Source organism: Panthera leo, chromosome B2, assembly GCF_018350215.1.
Source record: "Panthera leo isolate Ple1 chromosome B2, P.leo_Ple1_pat1.1, whole genome shotgun sequence".
Taxonomy (NCBI): Eukaryota; Metazoa; Chordata; class Mammalia; order Carnivora; family Felidae; genus Panthera; species Panthera leo.
In genome coordinates, this window is record NC_056683.1 from 14826120 (window position 1) to 14845490 (window position 19371).

General features: G+C 43.7%; 1 protein-coding gene and 1 pseudogene across 1 annotated transcript; one reads left to right on the forward strand and one right to left on the reverse strand.

Moving 5' to 3' along the window:
• Positions 1–471: 471 nt before the first annotated feature.
• On the reverse strand, positions 472–1830 carry RNF182 (ring finger protein 182). Its single transcript, XM_042937237.1, has one exon. It carries the CDS (start codon positions 1661–1663, stop codon positions 920–922), a length of 744 nt encoding a protein of 247 aa, XP_042793171.1. The 5' UTR covers positions 1664–1830; the 3' UTR covers positions 472–919.
• Positions 1831–4735: 2905 nt separating this feature from the next.
• LOC122220626 lies at positions 4736–19057 on the forward strand (annotated as a pseudogene).
• Positions 19058–19371: the final 314 nt, after the last annotated feature.

Below are 19371 nucleotides of genomic sequence, written 5' to 3' on the forward strand. Positions count from 1 at the left end.
TCGCTGAACAAGGTGGCTGACAAGACAAAACTCAACGAAAACGTTTTAGGGAGAGATGCCACGGAAGGTTTCCACGAACAATAACCGGGCTGTGAGAATTTCAGAGAAGACTGAGGCGAGAGGAAAATAAATACGGAGGGAAGGGTGTATCTCAAAGACAAGGGGCCATGTTCTGTCATGAAGGGCGCTGTGATGCAAAGTCCACGGTGGGTTTAATTTCTCTTCAGTGATGTGGCAAAACAGGTATTTAATTGAAACCGCACAAGGGCACGAGGCCGATTCGCTCTGGGCAAAGGGGCTTGTGCGCAGGGAACAAGCCCCTCGCTGGGGCAGCAGACCACAGACAGTGGCCCCAACTTCGAGAGAAAACACCTGAAGATTCCAGGGAACGTCAACAACCAGGTGTGGGAAGGGAGGCGGGGGGGGGGGGGGGGGGGGGGGGGGGGAGGGGCGCAGGGGGAGTCACACTTTTTAAGCGGCCGTGTCTCAGAACAGCTTTCCTCTCGTGTCTACCCTCCACCACAGATTCTCGAGGATTACGAGAGAAATCATTCATCCCTAGCCGTCTACAAAGACTTTACTACAGCCTGACCCCTCGCCCCTGGGGCCTGTCTAGCAGGGCTGGGGGAGATCTTGGCCATTTCTGGGGGAAGACTCCCCGGAAGAGCTCTAGGAAGGCTTAGCTCCTACATTTCTGCGTCTTTGCCCACCCCTAAGTAGAAATGAACGTCTTTATGTCCAGCACACAGGAAAACCGACGGAGTCCAGGTTTCGGTGGAAAAAGAGAGCACAAACATTTGGCCAACGGCTTCGTTAAGGTCACGGACGCTCCTCGCAGAGAAATACAAAATAAGCAAATGATGGGTGACCTAACTTCAAAGGTGGCAACGGGTGTCAAATTTCCTAGTTTGCGCATCGGTTAAGAAGAAGGGGCCACGCAGTCTAGAAACTCGTGACAAACGCACTGGCAGAAACCGTACACCATGAGGATGACAAGGCTCGAAGGGACGAGGCTGACAAAGACGACCCCGAGGGTGACCTTCTTAGACACGAGTAAGTAGATCCCTAGGGGTAAGGAGCTGAAGTACAGCAAACCCAGCAGCCAAACCAGCACCCGGATGGACGTCTGAAACAGCAGGGACGTACAGTTCCACACGGTCCAGTTGTGGGACACGGTGGTGACAGAGTCGAAACTTGCAGGCCGGTAGAACTCGACCACAGGAGTGGAGCTCAGAGACGGGGAGCTCTCTCTCTGCACCTCCATGATGGTTATGACCAGGCAGTTGGAGGAAGCGTGAGAAGGGCTGACGAGAGACGCCAGCCTCTTGGGGGTCAGCAGCAGCTCGGTAGGGTTTTCCGGCAGGCACTTCTTGCCTTTGCCTCCGCAAGTCAAGTTTACCAGGATGTTGTTGTCATCCGGCAGGCTGCTGACTTCATCATCCGGCAGGCAGGTCTCAAACCTGCAGAAAGGGCAGACGATGACGCCTTGCGGGGAGTCCCCGAAGTCTATGATCTTGTAGAGGCATTTGGCACAGACCCTGTGACAGCACTCCAGCACTTTGGGTTTCCTCTGCTTCAGGTTGTACCGATTGTAACAGATCTTACACTCGAGCTCGTCGGAGACCTGAGAGTCTGCCCCATCTTCCGGTGGCTGACTGGCCATCCTGAATGGTGTGGACACGGTCTTTGGCCAGAAGTGTCTCTCTGAAGGATGACTTCGATTAAGGTGTCCCTCTGAATATCACATCATCCGAATCAGGCAGTGGGGCCAAAGGGCAGGAAAAGGAGGGACAGAAATCAGAAATCGTCCAGGCATTTTGAGCTTCTACATTCACTCTGTCTCAAACACATATTTAAAAAGGCCACATGCAGGGTCTGCAAAGGAAAAAAAGAGATTCTAATATAGTGAAGAGTTCACTGAAAAGGGCTTTCTGGAATTTTCTGCGCTCCGGTGGCTGAGAAGCCATAGATTTAAAGGTTAGAGCCCCTTCACCTCCTCACACATTTCTGCGCCAGGACAGGAAAGTGTTGTCTCCATGCTTAGCTTTCTCAGTCCACAGATACGGTAGGAAAGAAGGAATCCAGATTCCTACTGGTCTAAGTACATTCTAGAGCATCGTGATTTTGACTAGATACAGAGATTCTCTCTCTGAAACTCGTAACATTTCTGGGCCCTTTGAAAACAGAACGGGACATGTATCAGAAACAGATACATTTGCAATCAAATTCCATTCAGTACAGACTGATTGATTCAGATCATCAACAGTGTAAATGCCAGTCTTCTAAATACCCTCAGCAGTGCTTAGGAATACACACAAAAGAAGGAAAGCCTTAAGGATAAATTCACTCCGGGAAGAATGGGGCAGATGACACGTGACACAAGCATTACAACCAGGCCAAGTCTAACTCTCAAAAAAGAGAAGTAAACACAAGGGCAGCTGGGTGGCTCAGTGTGTACGCATCTGACTCTTGATTTCAGCCCAGGTCATGATCTCACGGTTCTTGAGTTTGAGACCCACGTCGGGCTCTACGCTGACAGCACGGAGCCTGCTTGGGATTCTCTCTCTCCCTCTCTCTCTGCCCCTCCCCCACTCACACTCCTGCTCTATCGCTAGAAAAATAAGCAAACATTTAAAAGAGAAGTAAACAATACACGCACAGTTGCATCTCTAAGCGAGAAGAATCGTGCATGCATGGCTATGGGGACGAAGTCCTCAAAGTTCCCCTACTCGCCCAGTTTATTTCACGTAAACTCTGTCTCTGCAGTGAACAGAAAGCATAATAGAGTCAACAGTGCCTAACGTCGGCCCTCGGGTGCTGTTACTGGCTTTGGACAGAAGGCTGAGGCTTGATTTCGTGCGCCCGGTCAGTCCTCGATTATTAGCAGTCACAAAGGGGGATGAAGTCTGGGCCGTCTCCACATCACCAGTATTTGGCTTTGACGTGTTTGACTGTTTTGGTAAGAGATTGATCTTATGTTTTGCTGGGGAAAATATCGAAATGTACTTGAATTTCTGAGCACACTTCCAAGCCCAGTGGCGGAAGCCTGCCGGAGCAGCTCTAGAAAGCCCAGCACAACTCTTCGAGGATTAACTTCGCTGTGGGTCATCCCGCTTAACAGAGAAGAGGCAGCGGGTGCCTCGACTTGAAATATTTGGAATTATGAACAGCTGGCTTGTGAATATATATTATCTTCCTTTTTATGACTTCAGCTAATTTGTTAATTGATATCATATAATACAAAAAGGCATAATGGATGGCAGTTACGAGACATAATGTTGGGAAAAGGAACTCACTCCATAAACAGAATCTCTAGTATGACCCAAAACACGGAGGTAGGGTTTTTTTTGTTTTTTTGGTTTTTTTTTAGTTTTTAGTTTTTACATTTATTTATCTTTGAGGGAAAGAGAGAGAGAGAGAGAGAGAGAGAGAGAGAGAGCACAATTGGGGGAGGGGCAGAGAGAGACAGAGACCCAGAATCCGAAGCAGGCTCCAGGCTCCGAGCTGTCGGCACAGAGCCCAACGTGGGGCTTGAACTCACGAACCATGAGATCATGACCTGAGCCGAAGCTGGGGGCTTAACCCACTGAGCCACCTAGGTGCCCCGGGTTTTTTTTTTTAATAGAGTTTATTGTATACGAATGCATGTATTTCAAAACTGCCATCATAAGCCAATTTCTGTATATCTACTCTTATGCACAAAAAAAGGATATACAGACACACACATCCTCTCTTCTGTGCCCTTTCTTTCCATGTGCCCTCAATGTTTTCTTCATTCCTGGTCCTGAAGCATGTGCCCATGTGATCACGAAATGGGACTGTATCTTGCCCACAATTCTACAAAGCTGGGTTCTTGGTCTCCTGTGGGATGGACATCTATCTCCAGGAGGGGAGCCAAGGGCCACGAAGATGTTCTATCCCTGTCACTATACCCAGTCCTCGCCACCTTCACAGAATGGGGCCCGGCACCGGGCAGTTCCGCTTCCTGGACAGCTCCCCCTTGTCAGGTGCCCCCTGTGGCCACGCACAGACCAAAGGCCCATCCCAAAGGAGTATGTTCTGTTCTCTGTGCAGCAGTCCTCCCACTCAGCCTTAATGCCTTCCAAAACCCAGGTGGGCTAAAACTAGTATTAGGGGTAGAATTCGCAGCAGTGACTGCCTCCATCGCCATCGAAAGGACCGATGTGTGTGAACGTGTGTGAAAAAGTAAGAGACAAAATGTAAACATATACGCCGAGACAGCTGGAAAACAGCAAGTGAAATATTCAGTGAGGATAAGTTAGCAAAATCAGAGAAAGCTAGACTGTGCATCTAGTAACATCAGCAAGAAGCTTATATGGATGTGAAAATTCAGCATTTGATGAGCAGCTTGTCCCATTAATACTTTCTCACGCTTTGAAATAAAGCTTTCCTTTTGTCACAGAAAACCACTCTATTGGACCTTCGAAGGTGGTGACACTGTGTTATGTGATAATGTTCCTCTTTATAAAACTTCACATCGGGGGCTTCTTGTAACATGCAAAGAAAATACCAGATGTTTGAATATCCAATCAAAGAGACATCTACTTCAGTCCTAAGGCCAACTGTAGCAAACCTGCTCTCACCAGCAGAAATACTTTAAGTCCTGCCTCTGAGAGAGGCCCCCCCCCTGGGCAGGGCTGGCTGACAGCCTTGAGTTGCATCCCTGGAAATGCGGCCAGGACAAGGGTTTCTTCCTGGGATGCCATAAAGCAGCATGGCGATCGTTCCTCTCGGGAAGGCAGGGTACCACCTGCTGGAGTTCTTAAGAGTAAATACTTCATCTGTCTCCTTGTGACTCGAGGGTCTCTCAAAGGACTCGACTAATAACCAAAAATCTGTAACTTCATTGGGCTGCCATGAGTCAGAGTTATTTGGTTCTCCAAAAGCTATGCGTTCACCCCTGACAAGAGCTGCGGGCAACAGTCACGATGCGGAGTGAAGGAAGTCAGACCCAAAAGAGCACATACCGCAGGGTTCCATTTTTAGAAAGCTCAAAACACACACACACACACACACACACACACACACACACACACACACACAGTCAAAACTAAGCTGTGCAGATGCAAGTTTAGGTGGTAAAGCTAAGACAGAAAGCCAAGAATTGATTAACGTCCAAGTCAGGATCTCGGATGCCTTTGAAGGGGTGGAGAAGCGGGGTCAGAGGGCACCGGCTGATAGGCTGATGGTCCTCTGGGTTCTCAGGAGTGCTCACTTGGTGACATGCCATCGGGCAATACGTTGTTTCTGTACTGGTGTTATCTTTCACGGTAAAAAGTAAGAAGTAAGAAGGGGAGAGGGGAGGGGAGAGGGCGGGGAGGGGTAGGAAGGGGAAGGGAGGGGAGGGAAGGGAAAGGAAATACCTACGTATTTTTGGTATTTTTAATAGCCTGGATTTTTCTGTCAGTAGGTATTTCAGATCAACTTATCTTTCCCTCTATGATCTGTAATTCCATTTCTTTTCTTTTTTTTTTTCTTCCACAAAATTGAAATGTCACTTATTTATCACCTAAACATCCAGGCACTACTGTTAAGTCAATATTGAAATGAACGGAATCTTTAAGACACGCCGGTCTGGCGCGTTCCTTGAGGAGAACTACTGCTGAAAGTCTGTCTCAGCAGGCACAGGGGAGAGAGTCTGGCATGCTAAAACTGCCTCAAAAATAAATACACATAATTATGCAAGATGACAGATGTGTTACACCAATGTTATTGTGGTAAACATTTTGCAATATGTACACGTATCACATCACGGTTACACCTTAAATTTACACCATGGTGTATGTCAACTGCATTTCGATAAAGCTGGGAAAAGGTTTTCTTTATTTTTCCTGGAAAAATACATATTTAAATATATGAAGGTGATATTCCTTATCAACCACTTAATAGTCTTTAATCCTTTTATAAGTCATCTGGGGTAAGACCATCCACGTAAATAATTACCTACTGTGAATCTTGGTGCTATCAGACCAACGTTTAATTGCACTGCCCTAAATGTACGGTACTTATTGTTTGACTCAAACCCACTTCCTCCACTGCTCAATTCTTTTGATCTTAAAGATGCAAAATTTGCTTCTATTTGAGGCAAAGCCTCCAGCAGACATCTGTGGTTTCCGTCTACCTGGGATCTTCTGGTTTTCTCCTTTACACAGACCTGCACCCCCTTCTGCCACTGCCACCGCTTCTGCGGGGACGTGCTCCCCGCGCACTCAAACCACGTGACTTGTGTTTCTACCATCCACTGCCCGCGCTGCCTCCGCCTCCCTTCTCTCCTGAGGTGTGGCTTTGTGACCCGGAAGGCCGAGGGAGGGCGCACAGACCAGAAAAAGATGTTTCAAGGAACTGTCCTGCCCTCCAGAGGGAGAAAAAGGGAGAAAAAGCCAAAGCCAAAGCCAAAGCCAAAGCCAAAACCAAAAGGAGAAATACAAGACAGCAGAAGGTGGAGATACAGACAGAGGCAAAAGGCAGACACCTGACGACAGGTGAACCGGACATGAGTGGAGGCTCCTGTGAGCCAATGAATTCCCTTCTTTGCTTCTGCTGGTGTTTTGATTGGATTTCTGCTACTTACAACTCCAAGAGCCCTGGACACAATTACCATGCTGTATTTGATTTGAGAATGTATTATGTTTTTAGATCTAGGTTCCTCCTTGCTAGGGCAGAAATTATAAATGATTTGTAAAACTGGATACATGTACTTTTAAAATTTCACTTGTGTGCGCGAGCACACATGCACATATACATACAAATTTAAATTTACTAAACACGCAAAGGTCGTCATAAATATCATTGTTTATTAGTCGCGTGTGTGCGCGTGTCCGCACGCATGAGTGTGTGTGTTCTTGTGTATCTGGCTCATTTCTCCTCTTCACTCCCTCCATCCACATCAGCGTCAATGCGACCTTCTTCCCCGCCCCCCCCCCCCCCCCCGGTCACACATATTAACTAGCTGGTATGTTTCTTCCGTATATAGTTCCATGTACATTTATTTATCCAGTACATATCATTATAATGGCACACACAAGCACCGTGTTTTCCATTGTCTTGACTATTTAATACCCACTTGTCCGCATCTTGCTTTTCCCATTCAATAACGGTTCATGAAAAGCTCTCAAGTCAACTGATGAAAACTTCCTTTTTTCATGCGTGCGTATTTCATTCATCATTTGGATACACCGTAATACAGCCAACCACCTCTCTCCTGGTAGACGTTCATCCATCTCCATTCTACCCCAACACATACATTTCGGCAGAACACAACCTCGTGATACGCATCCTTACGTCCGGGTGTTTTTATTTCTTTGAAAGAAAAGGAGTGGAGTTCCTGAGTCAAACAGCTGTTACCCCTAACAGATGTGGCCAGCCTGCTCTCCAACAGGAGTGTAACACGTACGTCAACCAGTGTTAATAAATGTACTTTGTCCCCCACCAGTGATAGATGCTATTGGACTTCAAATGTTTGCCCGTCTGAGGGGTGACACATCATGATTTGGGTCTGAGTGCCTTCTCACCTGTTGGCTTTCTGTGTCCGCTCCTCTCTGAACTACACCTTCTCATTTTTTGCTTATTTTTCTATTGGATTGTTGGGCCTTTCTTGTCCATTTGTAAACATTCCTTGTCATGAGACACATGAAACTCTGTCCTCTGTATTGCAAACGCTTCCTCAAATTTTACTATATTGGCTTTGCTTCATATGTTTTGAAATGCAAAATATTTGACTCTTCGGACAGTCACGTGTTCGTCCTCTCTCTTGTAGCTTCTAGGTCTCCGATCTTAATGCTGCTCCTAATATTATACATGTGGCTATTTTCCTACAAAGTTTGTCTCGCTTTATTTTTAACTTGTTTTCAGTTTTACATACGGTATAAGATACAGTCCTAATTTTATTTTCTTCCAAATTTGGACATTTATATTTGGCAAGGAAATAACCTATCTCTTCTAGTTTTTCAAGTTCGTTGCCATAGCGTTGAATACCGTTCTCTTTGCTATCTTCTTTGATTCGTTCCTGCCTCTCTGATTACGTCTTTGCTCTCATTTCTGGTCTTGTACATTTTTTACTGTTTATTTCCTAATCAAACACATGAATCTTTGTATCTATTTTGCTGTTTCAAAGAACTATAAAATGCATTTGTCCTTTACATTATTTTTTGTTTTATGAGCTTCAGCTTTCATCTTTATTATTCCCTCTTTCTAACTTGTTAGTTTGTTTTGTCATTCTTTTTTCTCACTTTATAATAAGGGTACAATTTGTCTTTATTCTCAAGTAATGAAAACATCTAAAGGCTGTAAAATTCCCACTAGCTACAGCTTTCACTCTATCCCAAGCCTTTTGGAATAAATTGTGCTCCTTTGACAGATATCTAGGTATCTTCTAAATTGACTTTTGTTTTCTCCTTTGATGCTAAGGTTTTAAAGAATGTTTTTAAATTTCCAAACAGTAAAGGGTCTTTTTACTACCTTCCATTATTTATTTCTAATATTACTGTGTTATGATCAGAGAACAAGATCTATAAAAATCCCTTGCCTTTGAATTTGCTAAGGTCTTCTTTGTGGTCAAGTATATGATCAAGTTTTGCATCTGATTCAGAAACGAATATTCTGTGTTAAGGGATGTGAGGTGTCCCATGCCCATCAAATCCAACTTTTTTATTTGTTCAATTTCTCCATCTTAGGGTTCTATACAAGGTTAACACAGGTTGAGACAAGCAAGAGATGTTTATGCAATTTCTCACCATAACTATATTTGCATTTGTAATAATTTTGCTTTACAGATTTAGTGGCTATGTTATTCTATACATACAGGTTTATTTACCTCCTTCATCAACTGTGCCTTTTAAAAATTATCATGTAATGTCTTTGCTTATCTTATTTACGCCTTTCCCTTAAATACTACCTGTCTAAACCTCATATTGCTAGTTTCTGACTGTCCGTATTTGCATGGGATCTTCGTCCATCCTTTTATTTTTCACCTTCTCTCACTTTGTCTCAAGTGTTTTTTTTATAAACACCAGATTACTGCATTTTGCTTATTAACTCAGTCTGACAGTATCAAACGTTTAATGGGGAAATTTTAGTTCATTTTCATTGAATGTCAAGACTGCTATCTTCCAATTTATTCTTTCCTTCCCACTTGAGTTAACTGATTAATGTAGAAAAATTTCCTCTGCTAGTATCTCTCCTCACCTTGAGGTGTTTCTGTTGAACTTCTCATGTGGATACTTTTTGTTTGATACTGTTTCTGGAGTATTTTTGTCAGAAAACGGGTGATGGCATCTCTGCGTTCCTACAGAGCAGCAAATTTTCTTTTACTCTGACAGGGAAATGGCAGCTTGGGTATGTATGTGGCTTTTAGGCTGCTGGCTTTTTGTCTCTGGAAGTTACTCCACTGTCTCTAGCACTCTCTGTCATACATGAGAAATCTGGGGCTAGTCTGATACTTCTTCATGGTAGTTCATTTGTTTTCTCTGTCTGGAAGCTTCTAAGATTTTGCTTTTTATTCTCAAGAGTTCAAGCACTTTCCCAATATATACAGAGATGTGTTTTTTCATAAATCTTGCCTGGAACTTGATGAGCCATTTGAATTTATAGACTCCAGGGGCACCTGGGTGACTCAGTCGGTTAAGCGTCCCACTTTGGCTCAGGCAGGTCATGGTCTCGCAGTTGGTGAGTTCAAACCTCGCATTGGGCTCTGTGCTGACAGCTCAGAGCCTGGAGCCAGCTTCAGATTCTGTGTCTCCCTCTCTCTCTTCCCCCCCCCATCACGCTGTCTCTCAAAAATAAACATTACAATTTTTTTTTAATTTATAGACTCCAGTCTTGATATTAAAGCTCAGAAAAATCGTTTCTTATATTTATGTCATTATGGCCTTTCCTCCATCCGTTCCTTTGCCTCCTTCTGCCTTTCCTATTACTCACACATTGCATTTCCTGGATCTATTTTCTCTTGTGATTTCCGTCCTTTATATTTCTGTTCTGTGCTCTCGGGTTCTTCGGCCTGCCTGGCCAGGGTGCTAATTCAAGCCTCAGGAATAATCGCCGCCTCCTTTAATTCATTTGCTGAAATGTTTGATTGGAAATTCACGCATTTCATCTCTAGGAAGCCTTTTCGTGCTGCATTTAAATCTCCTTATACGCTCTTAACTACGTTTTGTCAGGTTGTCATCCGTCTCCAGCCGCTGCTCTATCGCATTAACCGTGTGTTCTATCTGTTCTCACGGACTGTCTTCTCGCTGGCTGTGGTGCCATTATTTCTCTTTGTTGTATCGCTGGGGTTCAGGTCGGATTGTTGGAGGACCCATGTGGCTGCACCTGCATCAGCAGTGGGAGCACAGTGGCCTCTGTTCCTGTAGAGCGACTCCTGGAGCAGTGCGACAGCAGGCAGGCACCAGGGCCCTGCCGAGGCACCAAGGGGGAGGGCTTTATGTTCTAGAATCTCCTCTCTCTCTCTCCCAGCCTCCGAAACAGGGAGGACTCAGCCCAAGGGTTCGTCTTCTCCTTGGTCTTTTGTGGGACACGTACCCACACAGTCACGCGCACACAGTGGGGCGAGGGAGGTTTTCAATTTTCCTCCCAAGACTCCCTCAACCTTTGTAGATCAGGCTCTATATAGTATCCGATGCATTCTGATCCTCTCCCAGGACTTATCAGATGCCCATCTTTATTGCCAGCCCCATCCAGCCCAGGAAGTAAGCCCCCACCCGCTCCCTCTCACCCTCAACTTCCACAGAGCTCAGGATTTCCCTGCAGTGCGGGTTCTGTTGGCTGCAGGGGTTGGTCTGGGCCAGGAGAGGCAGAGTAGAATGGAGAATGGCAGGATAGTGAACCACTTTACCTTGCCATCTTCCCAGAATCCTCACCAACTATAATTCCTGGGTTTATTTTTCAAATGTGTATCCAGATCAAAAACATGAGAATTTGTGATAAAAGTTTAATATGGGGGGGGGGGGGCCTGGGAGTCCTCATCATGTTCAGTGACTGTTATGTAAAGACACATGTCAAACTGATATACATCTCTAAGTTCATAAAGATTTTTGAAATTCACTTTTTAAAAAGGATTCTCCTTCCCGAATATTCTTTTGTGTTATTCCTTCTATAGCAAACTGTCTTACCCCAAGAATACATAAACTTGCCACCCACAAGTATCAGAATCCTCTTACTTTTTCCTTGGCTGTCTTGCTACCGCTCAAGTCCTGGTTTCTATTTCAGAAGCTGTATTAACACGTATCAGTTATATCAAAAAACCACTAGATCAGAATTCTTCAGGGGCGCCTCAGTGGCTTAGTCGGTTAAACATCCGACTTCAGCTCAAGTCATGATCTCGCAGTTGGTGGGTTCGAGCCCCACATCGGGCTCTGTGCTGACCGCTCAGAGCCTGGAGCCTGCTTCTGATTCTGTGTCTCCCTCTCTCTCTGCCCCTCCCCCAATCACGCTCTGTCTCTCTCTCAAAAATAAGTAAACATCAAAAAAATTTAAAAAAAGAATTCTTCATATCATATTTTTATATTTCAAAAATATTCATGTATACTTTCAAAAACTTAGACTGTTCATGGTCTTTCCTGTTTGGATCTTAGGCTATCTTGGGGCTTCTCCCCCAGCTTTTCATGATATAATTCTTCTATTTCAATTTTAAATTTACTAGTAGACCATTTTACCTAACTATCCTTTGCCCTTCCCCCATGATGTGTAGTAGATTGTTTGCATGCAAATGGAGTTGTAATAATTCTCCACAGCCCTTTGCAATGTGACTTTCCATTGACCCATCAACAGGTGGAGGAAGCTGCTTCCCCATCCCTGAAATCGAGGCTGACCTTGTGACTTACTTTGAATAGCAAAGTGAAGTGACTTCCTAAGAGTTCTGACCCTTGACCTCAGGGTGCTTTGCGACTTCTGTTGGCCTCTTAGGACCCTGGGACAGCCATGTGGAGAAGCCCAGGCTACTCTCCCTGAAGACGAGAAGCCCAGACAAAAGCCAGTATCAACATCCACACCAACACCAGTCATGCAAGTGAGACCATCATGGCGCAACCAGCCTCTGCTGAACCACCAGTGATTATATCCATTGAATGAGTGACCCTAAGAGAGACCAGCCAAAGAATCATCCCTACAGAACCCAGTAGAAAATGCTGAGCCACAGAATCATGGGCAAATAAAATGGCTGTTATTTTAAACCACCATGTGTTCAAGTGGTTTGCTTTACAACAATAGATAACCAGCCTACCATGCTAAACTATCCCTTTCTGACAAAATCCAAAGCTAATCTCTGTCCAAAGAAATTATCTTCCTCATTTATCAACGGCCGCCATTCCTGCCTAGAAGATTTAGACATTCTTATGTACTCCGAAGCTGCCTGACCCTGTAGTTCTTGCAATTTTTGTGTGAGAAAATTCTTGGTCAAAATCCAGTTGTTGTATTTTTGCTATATATAAACCTTTATGATCTTTATCATAACTTTCTGTTAATTATAAGCCTCTAAGAAGCTCAAAACTTTTAGAAATACTGCATAATCCTCCTAACGGTGAAAGGCAATTATAATTCCCTTTTAACAGATGTGTAAATGCCCATAGAAGGTAAGCATTTTTTCCAAGATGCCATAAGTTAGGACAAACGGAGCTCAGAAACAAACTGTCGCTGTGATCCTATTTTCTGCCTATCCGGGGCTCTGGCCTGTGTATTGCTCTGCCGTCCACGCAAGTTGATTTTCTATGCCTTGGGGTGACTTTAGGTTCTTCCAAGTGATTCTCACACAGGTTTCATTTAGCCTGAATCATGCTCCCAGAGTCCATCAACCATTTTAATTTGGCATCAACGGAACAGGTTCTATTTTTCCCCTTATTTCAGAGTAACAGCTGCCAAGTTCCAACTCTCATTTCCTGGATCCTCCTCCCATCCTGGAAAATAAACATGACTAGCATCGCTTTCTACATGATGAGTCGAGAGATCTTGAAGGGCTCTCTAACAACAACAACAACGACGACACAAAACTGATACAAACTAAGGGATTGTCATTTCCGTGATCTATGGTTTCTGTCTTGAGAGCCAGTGCTAACAATTTGCTTCTGTCTTTCAATTCCTTTTTTTTTTTTTTTTTTTTTGCAAAAGGAGCCTCACTCCTACATGGTCACTTTGTGGGCATCAGTTTTTATGACAGCCTAAATTCTCTGACCAATGATTTGGGAAACATTAGCAATATTTGAACTTTCATATTACAGCATGACCGCCTCAGAGTTCAGGTTTCTGCTATTATGCCTTTTCGTTAAAAGCAATCTTTCTTGCTATTATAAACGGCTGTCACTTAGAAAACCCTAAAAGAATTGCCTTGACAGATGCCAAGCACTCATTCCTAACAGATCAGCAGCTGACTCTCAATGAATTTAATCTGCAACACCCATAATCCTTAATGGCTGCCTGACAGCACACACACCATTCCAGAAACTTCCCTCAAAGATTAAAACTCTTGCCCCTCCTCCAGGACCAAGCAATTTAATTTGATAGGGAACCATAATCTATTAGAACACAGCCAAGTTAATGATCTAGAATTCTAGGCTATTGATTTTGGACAAGAAGCCGCTATTTACACATGCGGAGGAGAGATTTATGATGCATTCTTTGCTAGGGTTTTAATCCAAATGAACGTCCAGCAACAAAGGAGAAAAACTAGGTACTCCTCGCCCTATGCATAGTGACCCACATCGGCAACCTCACGGCCCTGGATGTACAGCCGGGAACATGACCGTCACTTCTGGCAGTCTGAGATGGAAACACATAGGGATCTGGAATCAGGAGACCTAGATTTGCAGGCTAGCTCTGATACTGACTGGTTACGGGATCTTGGGCTAAAAGATAATGAACCCTGCCTCACGAGGCAGTGATTCCATGAAATCACATAGGCATAAACATTTTTGCATAAATAAGCACCATATGGATGTACTGGAAATCTAGAAGTAACATAGCCATTGATATTTTTAAAGTACTCAGGGGAGCCTGGGTGGCTCAGTCGTGAAGCCTCTGACTTCTGCCCAGGTCATGACCTCACAGTTGGTGAGTTCGAGTCCCACATCGGGTGAGCGTGAGCCCCACTTCGTGTAAAAACATGAGCCCCAGGTGAGCCCTCCTTCTCACTCTCCCTTCTCTCCCCGCCACCACCCCCCACTCTGCCTCTTTACCCCTTGTGGGATATTCTCTCTCTCTCCCTCCCTCCCTCGCTCACTTGGGCCTTCTCTAAAAAAAAATAAAGTCCTTCAGCGTTCCAATCTGGTATTAACAGAAGACTCGGCATTGAATACAGTACCGAAATGTACACAGGTTTTCTGTCTATAGATAGAACCCACTGCAAGTAAACTATACGCTACTAATTCTGCAATATCATACTAAGCTCCACTACCTGACGAGTTGCAAGAGATCTTTTATTATTTTTTCCTTAATCTATCTACAGGGGGTATTAACAGATCATGTAGAAGTCTTACAAGTTTCGATTGGTTGATTTGTACCTTCCTCTTCACTTGGAAGAGGCAGAGATAAGATTGAAGAAAATCAAGGGTTAACAGGGATACAGGCTGCACATGACATTATTAAAAGTGACTGACTCTTTCCCCATTAAACAAATCTCTTTGCTATTAATTCCTTCCTCCATCATTTCCCTTGGCCAAGGCTTACTAAAACTCTCTGACCATATCAAGAAAGAATAAAATGTCTAAAGACACTAATGTCTTTAGTGCAAAGCACCATTTCTGCAATTTCAATTTCAAACTTCGGTGGAAGGAGCTGAACTATTTTGATGCCAGTTTCACTAAATGAAACGAACATTACACACGCACACATGCAAATATTCCCTCTTTTTCCAAACCAATGTAAGCACCTCTCTTTTGGAACAAAGATGGAATGTATCTACTTGTCCAAAAAGAATGCAGTCACGTTCCTGAAGTCACGCGGAAGATCAAAAACTTCTGGTATATTTTTATCAGTTTATTAGCAATTGATAGTAACGTTGTCTCAATGGATTTAGAAACTCACTTAAAAGATCAACTGCTGAATTTAATTCTTGACTGACTCATTCATGATACAGCTCTCTTTTGAAACTCTCTTTCATTTAATCATTCGACAACTATTTTCCTCGTATCTATTATGTGTCCGGCTAGATGCTAGATGCCGGGGACGCAAAGACAAACAAGATAAGAGTTCTGAAAGCAGAAGCTGATTATAAAGGTACGTGGATCCTTTTCTGCCTTTATCTGGTTTTACCTCCCGACAGCTTTCTACCCAATGACGACCCCCTTCCTCCTGAAACCCTCTCTTCTCATTGCTTCCGCGATGGAACACTCTTCCGGTTCTCTTCCTGACTGCTCGTTCTCAACATTCTCCGCCAGCTCTGCTTCCATCAAATCTCTAAATGCTCGAGCATCCTCGCACTTGGCCTCGAGCCACATGCTCCTTCTCTATTTGCAATCTTTCCCTTGGATTGTCTCATTTACCCCAACAGCTTTAAATACCATCTGACAACTCCCCCAATTTTGTGTCTACAGCTCGTGCCTTTCTTCTCAGCTCCATACCGCCTACTGGACACCACCACCTGTCTTTTACAAATATGGCAAATTAACCTAAGTCTGAGACCGGCCTTAACCCTCCTCTGCAACTCCCACCCAACCAGCGTCCCATTAGAACAACAGGCACCACAGTTTCCTGTTTTTCGGGCCAAAACTAGGAGTCATCTTTGATTCTATGGTGTGTCTCATCCTCACGTCCAGCCCACGGGCAAGTCAAGTCAACTCTGCTTCCAGAGCGAGCCTCCAATCTTCCCACCTTCATCAGATCTTCGACCTCGTCCACGACAAAACTGCCTCCTAACTGATCTGCCTGCTTCTAAGCTTGCCCCACTGCAAACTATTTTCTTTGCAGAAGCCAAAAGTGCGCTTCTAAAAATACAAATTAGATCATACCTATTGCTTGTTCAATAGTTTTCCATTGCATAGAGATTAAAATCCAAACTCCATACAGCAAGGCACAACAGTGTGGCCCCTGCCTTCCCTCCAGTGCCCCCCTAAACCGCTGTCCACACGGCCTTCCTATCACATAGGCCTTTGTTAAGTTGCATGGACAGTCCAGGCTCTTTCCTGCTTTAGGTGATGTCCTTGATGTGAGATGTCCTTACCAAGCTCATTCTCTCTTACGGATCTGAGCCTCCAGATAAAGTCTTCAGGGAGCACCTCCCTAACTACCTTCTTTTTAAAATTCTTTTACCATTTGTTTTCTATTATAGCACCATTTTTTTTTCTTCAACAAACTTCCATAATCCCAATTTAATTAATTTGTCTGCTCTCAATCTCCACTACTAGAATGTGGTTTCTAAGAATACAAGTGCCATTGATACGTTGTTTACCACTGTGGCACAAGCACCTATCATAAGCCAGCGCAGAGTAAATACTTGCCAAATAAATAAGTATATTGAATTATCTCCAAGATTCCTCCTCTCTCCATCAATCGGTGTTACCACATCACACGTTGCTAAGTGTGGTGAAGTCAGCACTTTGTCTTGATAAATATTCTTGAACACTGTACATTTTTAATCTGGGTTTTTAAATTATAAATCTAATGTCCTATAATTATCGTAAAGAAATATTGAATCTGATAAGATGAATTTCAAAAAAAAATCTTTAACTCTAAAGTAAACATGTAAAAATATTCATAAATCACAGCATCTAGGAAGCCCTTCATATATATTGAACAAATGAATGAATTCCTTCATCTTCATTACTGACAATCCCCAATTTTCATACATATTTGTCCACCATTAGCTTCAGGTTTAGGCTCATCAAAGATATGCATTAATAAAATGGATACAATACAATTCCTTTAAGATTGTTTCTCTGTAAATGTCCAGACATCAACCTAAGAAGCTATATGTTGCTTTAAGACCTTTTTTCATTTTCTCTAAATGTACCCTGATATACTAGGCAAAACTGTCATCACCACTATATCTAGACACAGCTTTCTCAAAATTACTATAGACACAGGAAAAGCTAGAAAGGTGTTATGTTTATAATATTACTCTAAAATAAAAACAAAGTGACAAAAATATTCTTCGTCTCCCCAAAGTGTTTTGTTCACTTCCCAAATTCTAAAGTACATATCATCTCTTCTCCAGCACTAATAAAAACATTTGCAACACCTCCTGAAATGTAGTATATTTACAGCTACCAAAGTCCAACTGTGCTCTGACTCAGCAAAATGCGAACAATCGAATTCATGAAATGCTTTAATAAGGGGCAAAAATGCTTTAATAATGGGCCAAAAAATGGGCAAGGGGAAACGGAAATCAAGTCAGATTTCATTGCATTTATTTGCCCTGAATGGCTTTTCTCAATAGGCTTTTCGGACTCAACCTTAATGAAGATGTCACTTTGCAACACAGCTACAAAATGTGGCGTTACTGACTGGCACCAATTCAACCACAAAGATCAGGATAAAGCAAAACGCTACAACATTATTTTTGAGGAGATATAAATGATAGTTGTACGGGAAAAGCAGCACACTGTGAAGAAAGATACTTTTGTATTTATTACATATTAAGATTAAGCGACTGTGTTGTGTGACAGACCCATTAAACACTCAGACCCTCAAAAGGCAAACCTAGAAGAGTGCTGCTGTCTTTCTTATCAGCCCAGAAAATAATTGGCTCAGGGAAGCTTCTAAGGTATGAAAAAAATTTCTCCCAATTTTATGGTTGAGAGAAAACTAGAGCTCAGATGCTAGTATCCTCAAAGGTGGTCAGAATTAGTCTAGAAAATCTTTGTGGAGGGGCGCCTGAGTGCTCAGTTAAGTGAGTCCTGATTTCTACTCACGTCACAGTCTCGTGGTTCATGAGATTGAGCCCCGCATTGGGCTCTGTGTTGACAGCATGGAGTCTGCTTGGGATTCTCTCTCTCCCTGCTTCTCTCTCTCTCTCTGTCTCTCTCCCTGTTTCTCTCCCTCTCTCTCAAAATAAATAAACATTAAAAAAAAAAAAAGATGCTGCTTCCTCTTAAAAAAGAAAAAAGAAAATCTTCATGGAAAGGAGGGAAACGTGTTGTGGGACAACATATATTAAATGGAGAAGTAATGTCATAGAAGCAATGTCATAGAGTCTAAAGCAAAGGATAGCCAGCCAAGATTGGGCCAATGCAGAAACAGGGTGTAGTGGAAAATTAAAATAAACAGTTATTGGGGCGCCTGAGTGACTCAGTCGGTTAAGCGTCTGACTTCGGCTCAGGTCACGATCTCATGGTTCGTGGGTTTGAGCCCCGCCTCTGGCTCTGTACTGACAGCTCAGAGCCTGGAGCCTGCTTCGGATTCTGTGTCTCCCTGTCTCTCTTCCTCTTCCCCCACTCACGCTCTATCTCTAGCTCTCAAAAATAAACATCGAAAATAATTCTTTTAATAAATAAATAGCTATTCACAACAACAGGGCAGAGTGAAATGGGGAAGCAAAAGAAGCAAGAAATACATGACCGTCAAGTGAAGGCCTAGTCTCAGAGATCAGAGACTTGAAGGGAAGAACAGGTTAAAACCTAAAAAGAAAGAAAAGCAAGATCCCAGTGCGCTCAAGGCCACAGAAGTCCCCCAACATCCTTCCTGCTTATTCTTCCAATATAACACACAGCTGGGCCCACCTTACCACATCCTGGCTGATACTAACGTTATCAACTTTTCCATTAAGGCCAAAGTCGACGTAGGATAGTCAATGATGGGCTGTCTGTATGCCAAGTGTATCCCTTGTGTAACTGACTTTTTAAAGGCCGAAACTGAGAGACAGGGGCACAAGTATTAAGGGGCCCTAAGGACTGCCAAGGATCCAAGGCTGGAAGATGACCGTGCACACACCAAGGAACCTATGCGAATAACCGCTCAGTATAGATGGTAACTAAGCAGTGCCACGCCGTGGCCACAGCTGACCAGGACTTTTAGTGAAGGATGGAAAGATCCCTGGAGTTCCCATCATGCACGTTTCTACTACAGGTACAACACTGAACAGATGCCAGGTGATTATGGAGCCCCTTGGTTCTAATTCTTCAAAAAAGAGTTCCTCCGCCTGCCTTTACCAACTTGTTCTGTTGCCAGTTCCCGTAGCAATAGGCTAGAACACGAATTATTATTCCACTTACTCATTCACTCTGTTACGAGCTGAGTATGGCTAAATACACTCGACTTTGGGGGCGCCTGGGTGGCTCAGTTGGTAAGCGTCCGACTTCAACTCAGGTCATGATCTTAGTGGTTCGTGACTTTGAGCCCCACGTCAGGCTCTGTGCTGACAGCTCGGAGCCTGGAGCCTACTTCAGATTCTGTGTGTATGTGTCTCTCTCTCTACCCTTCCCCTGCTCG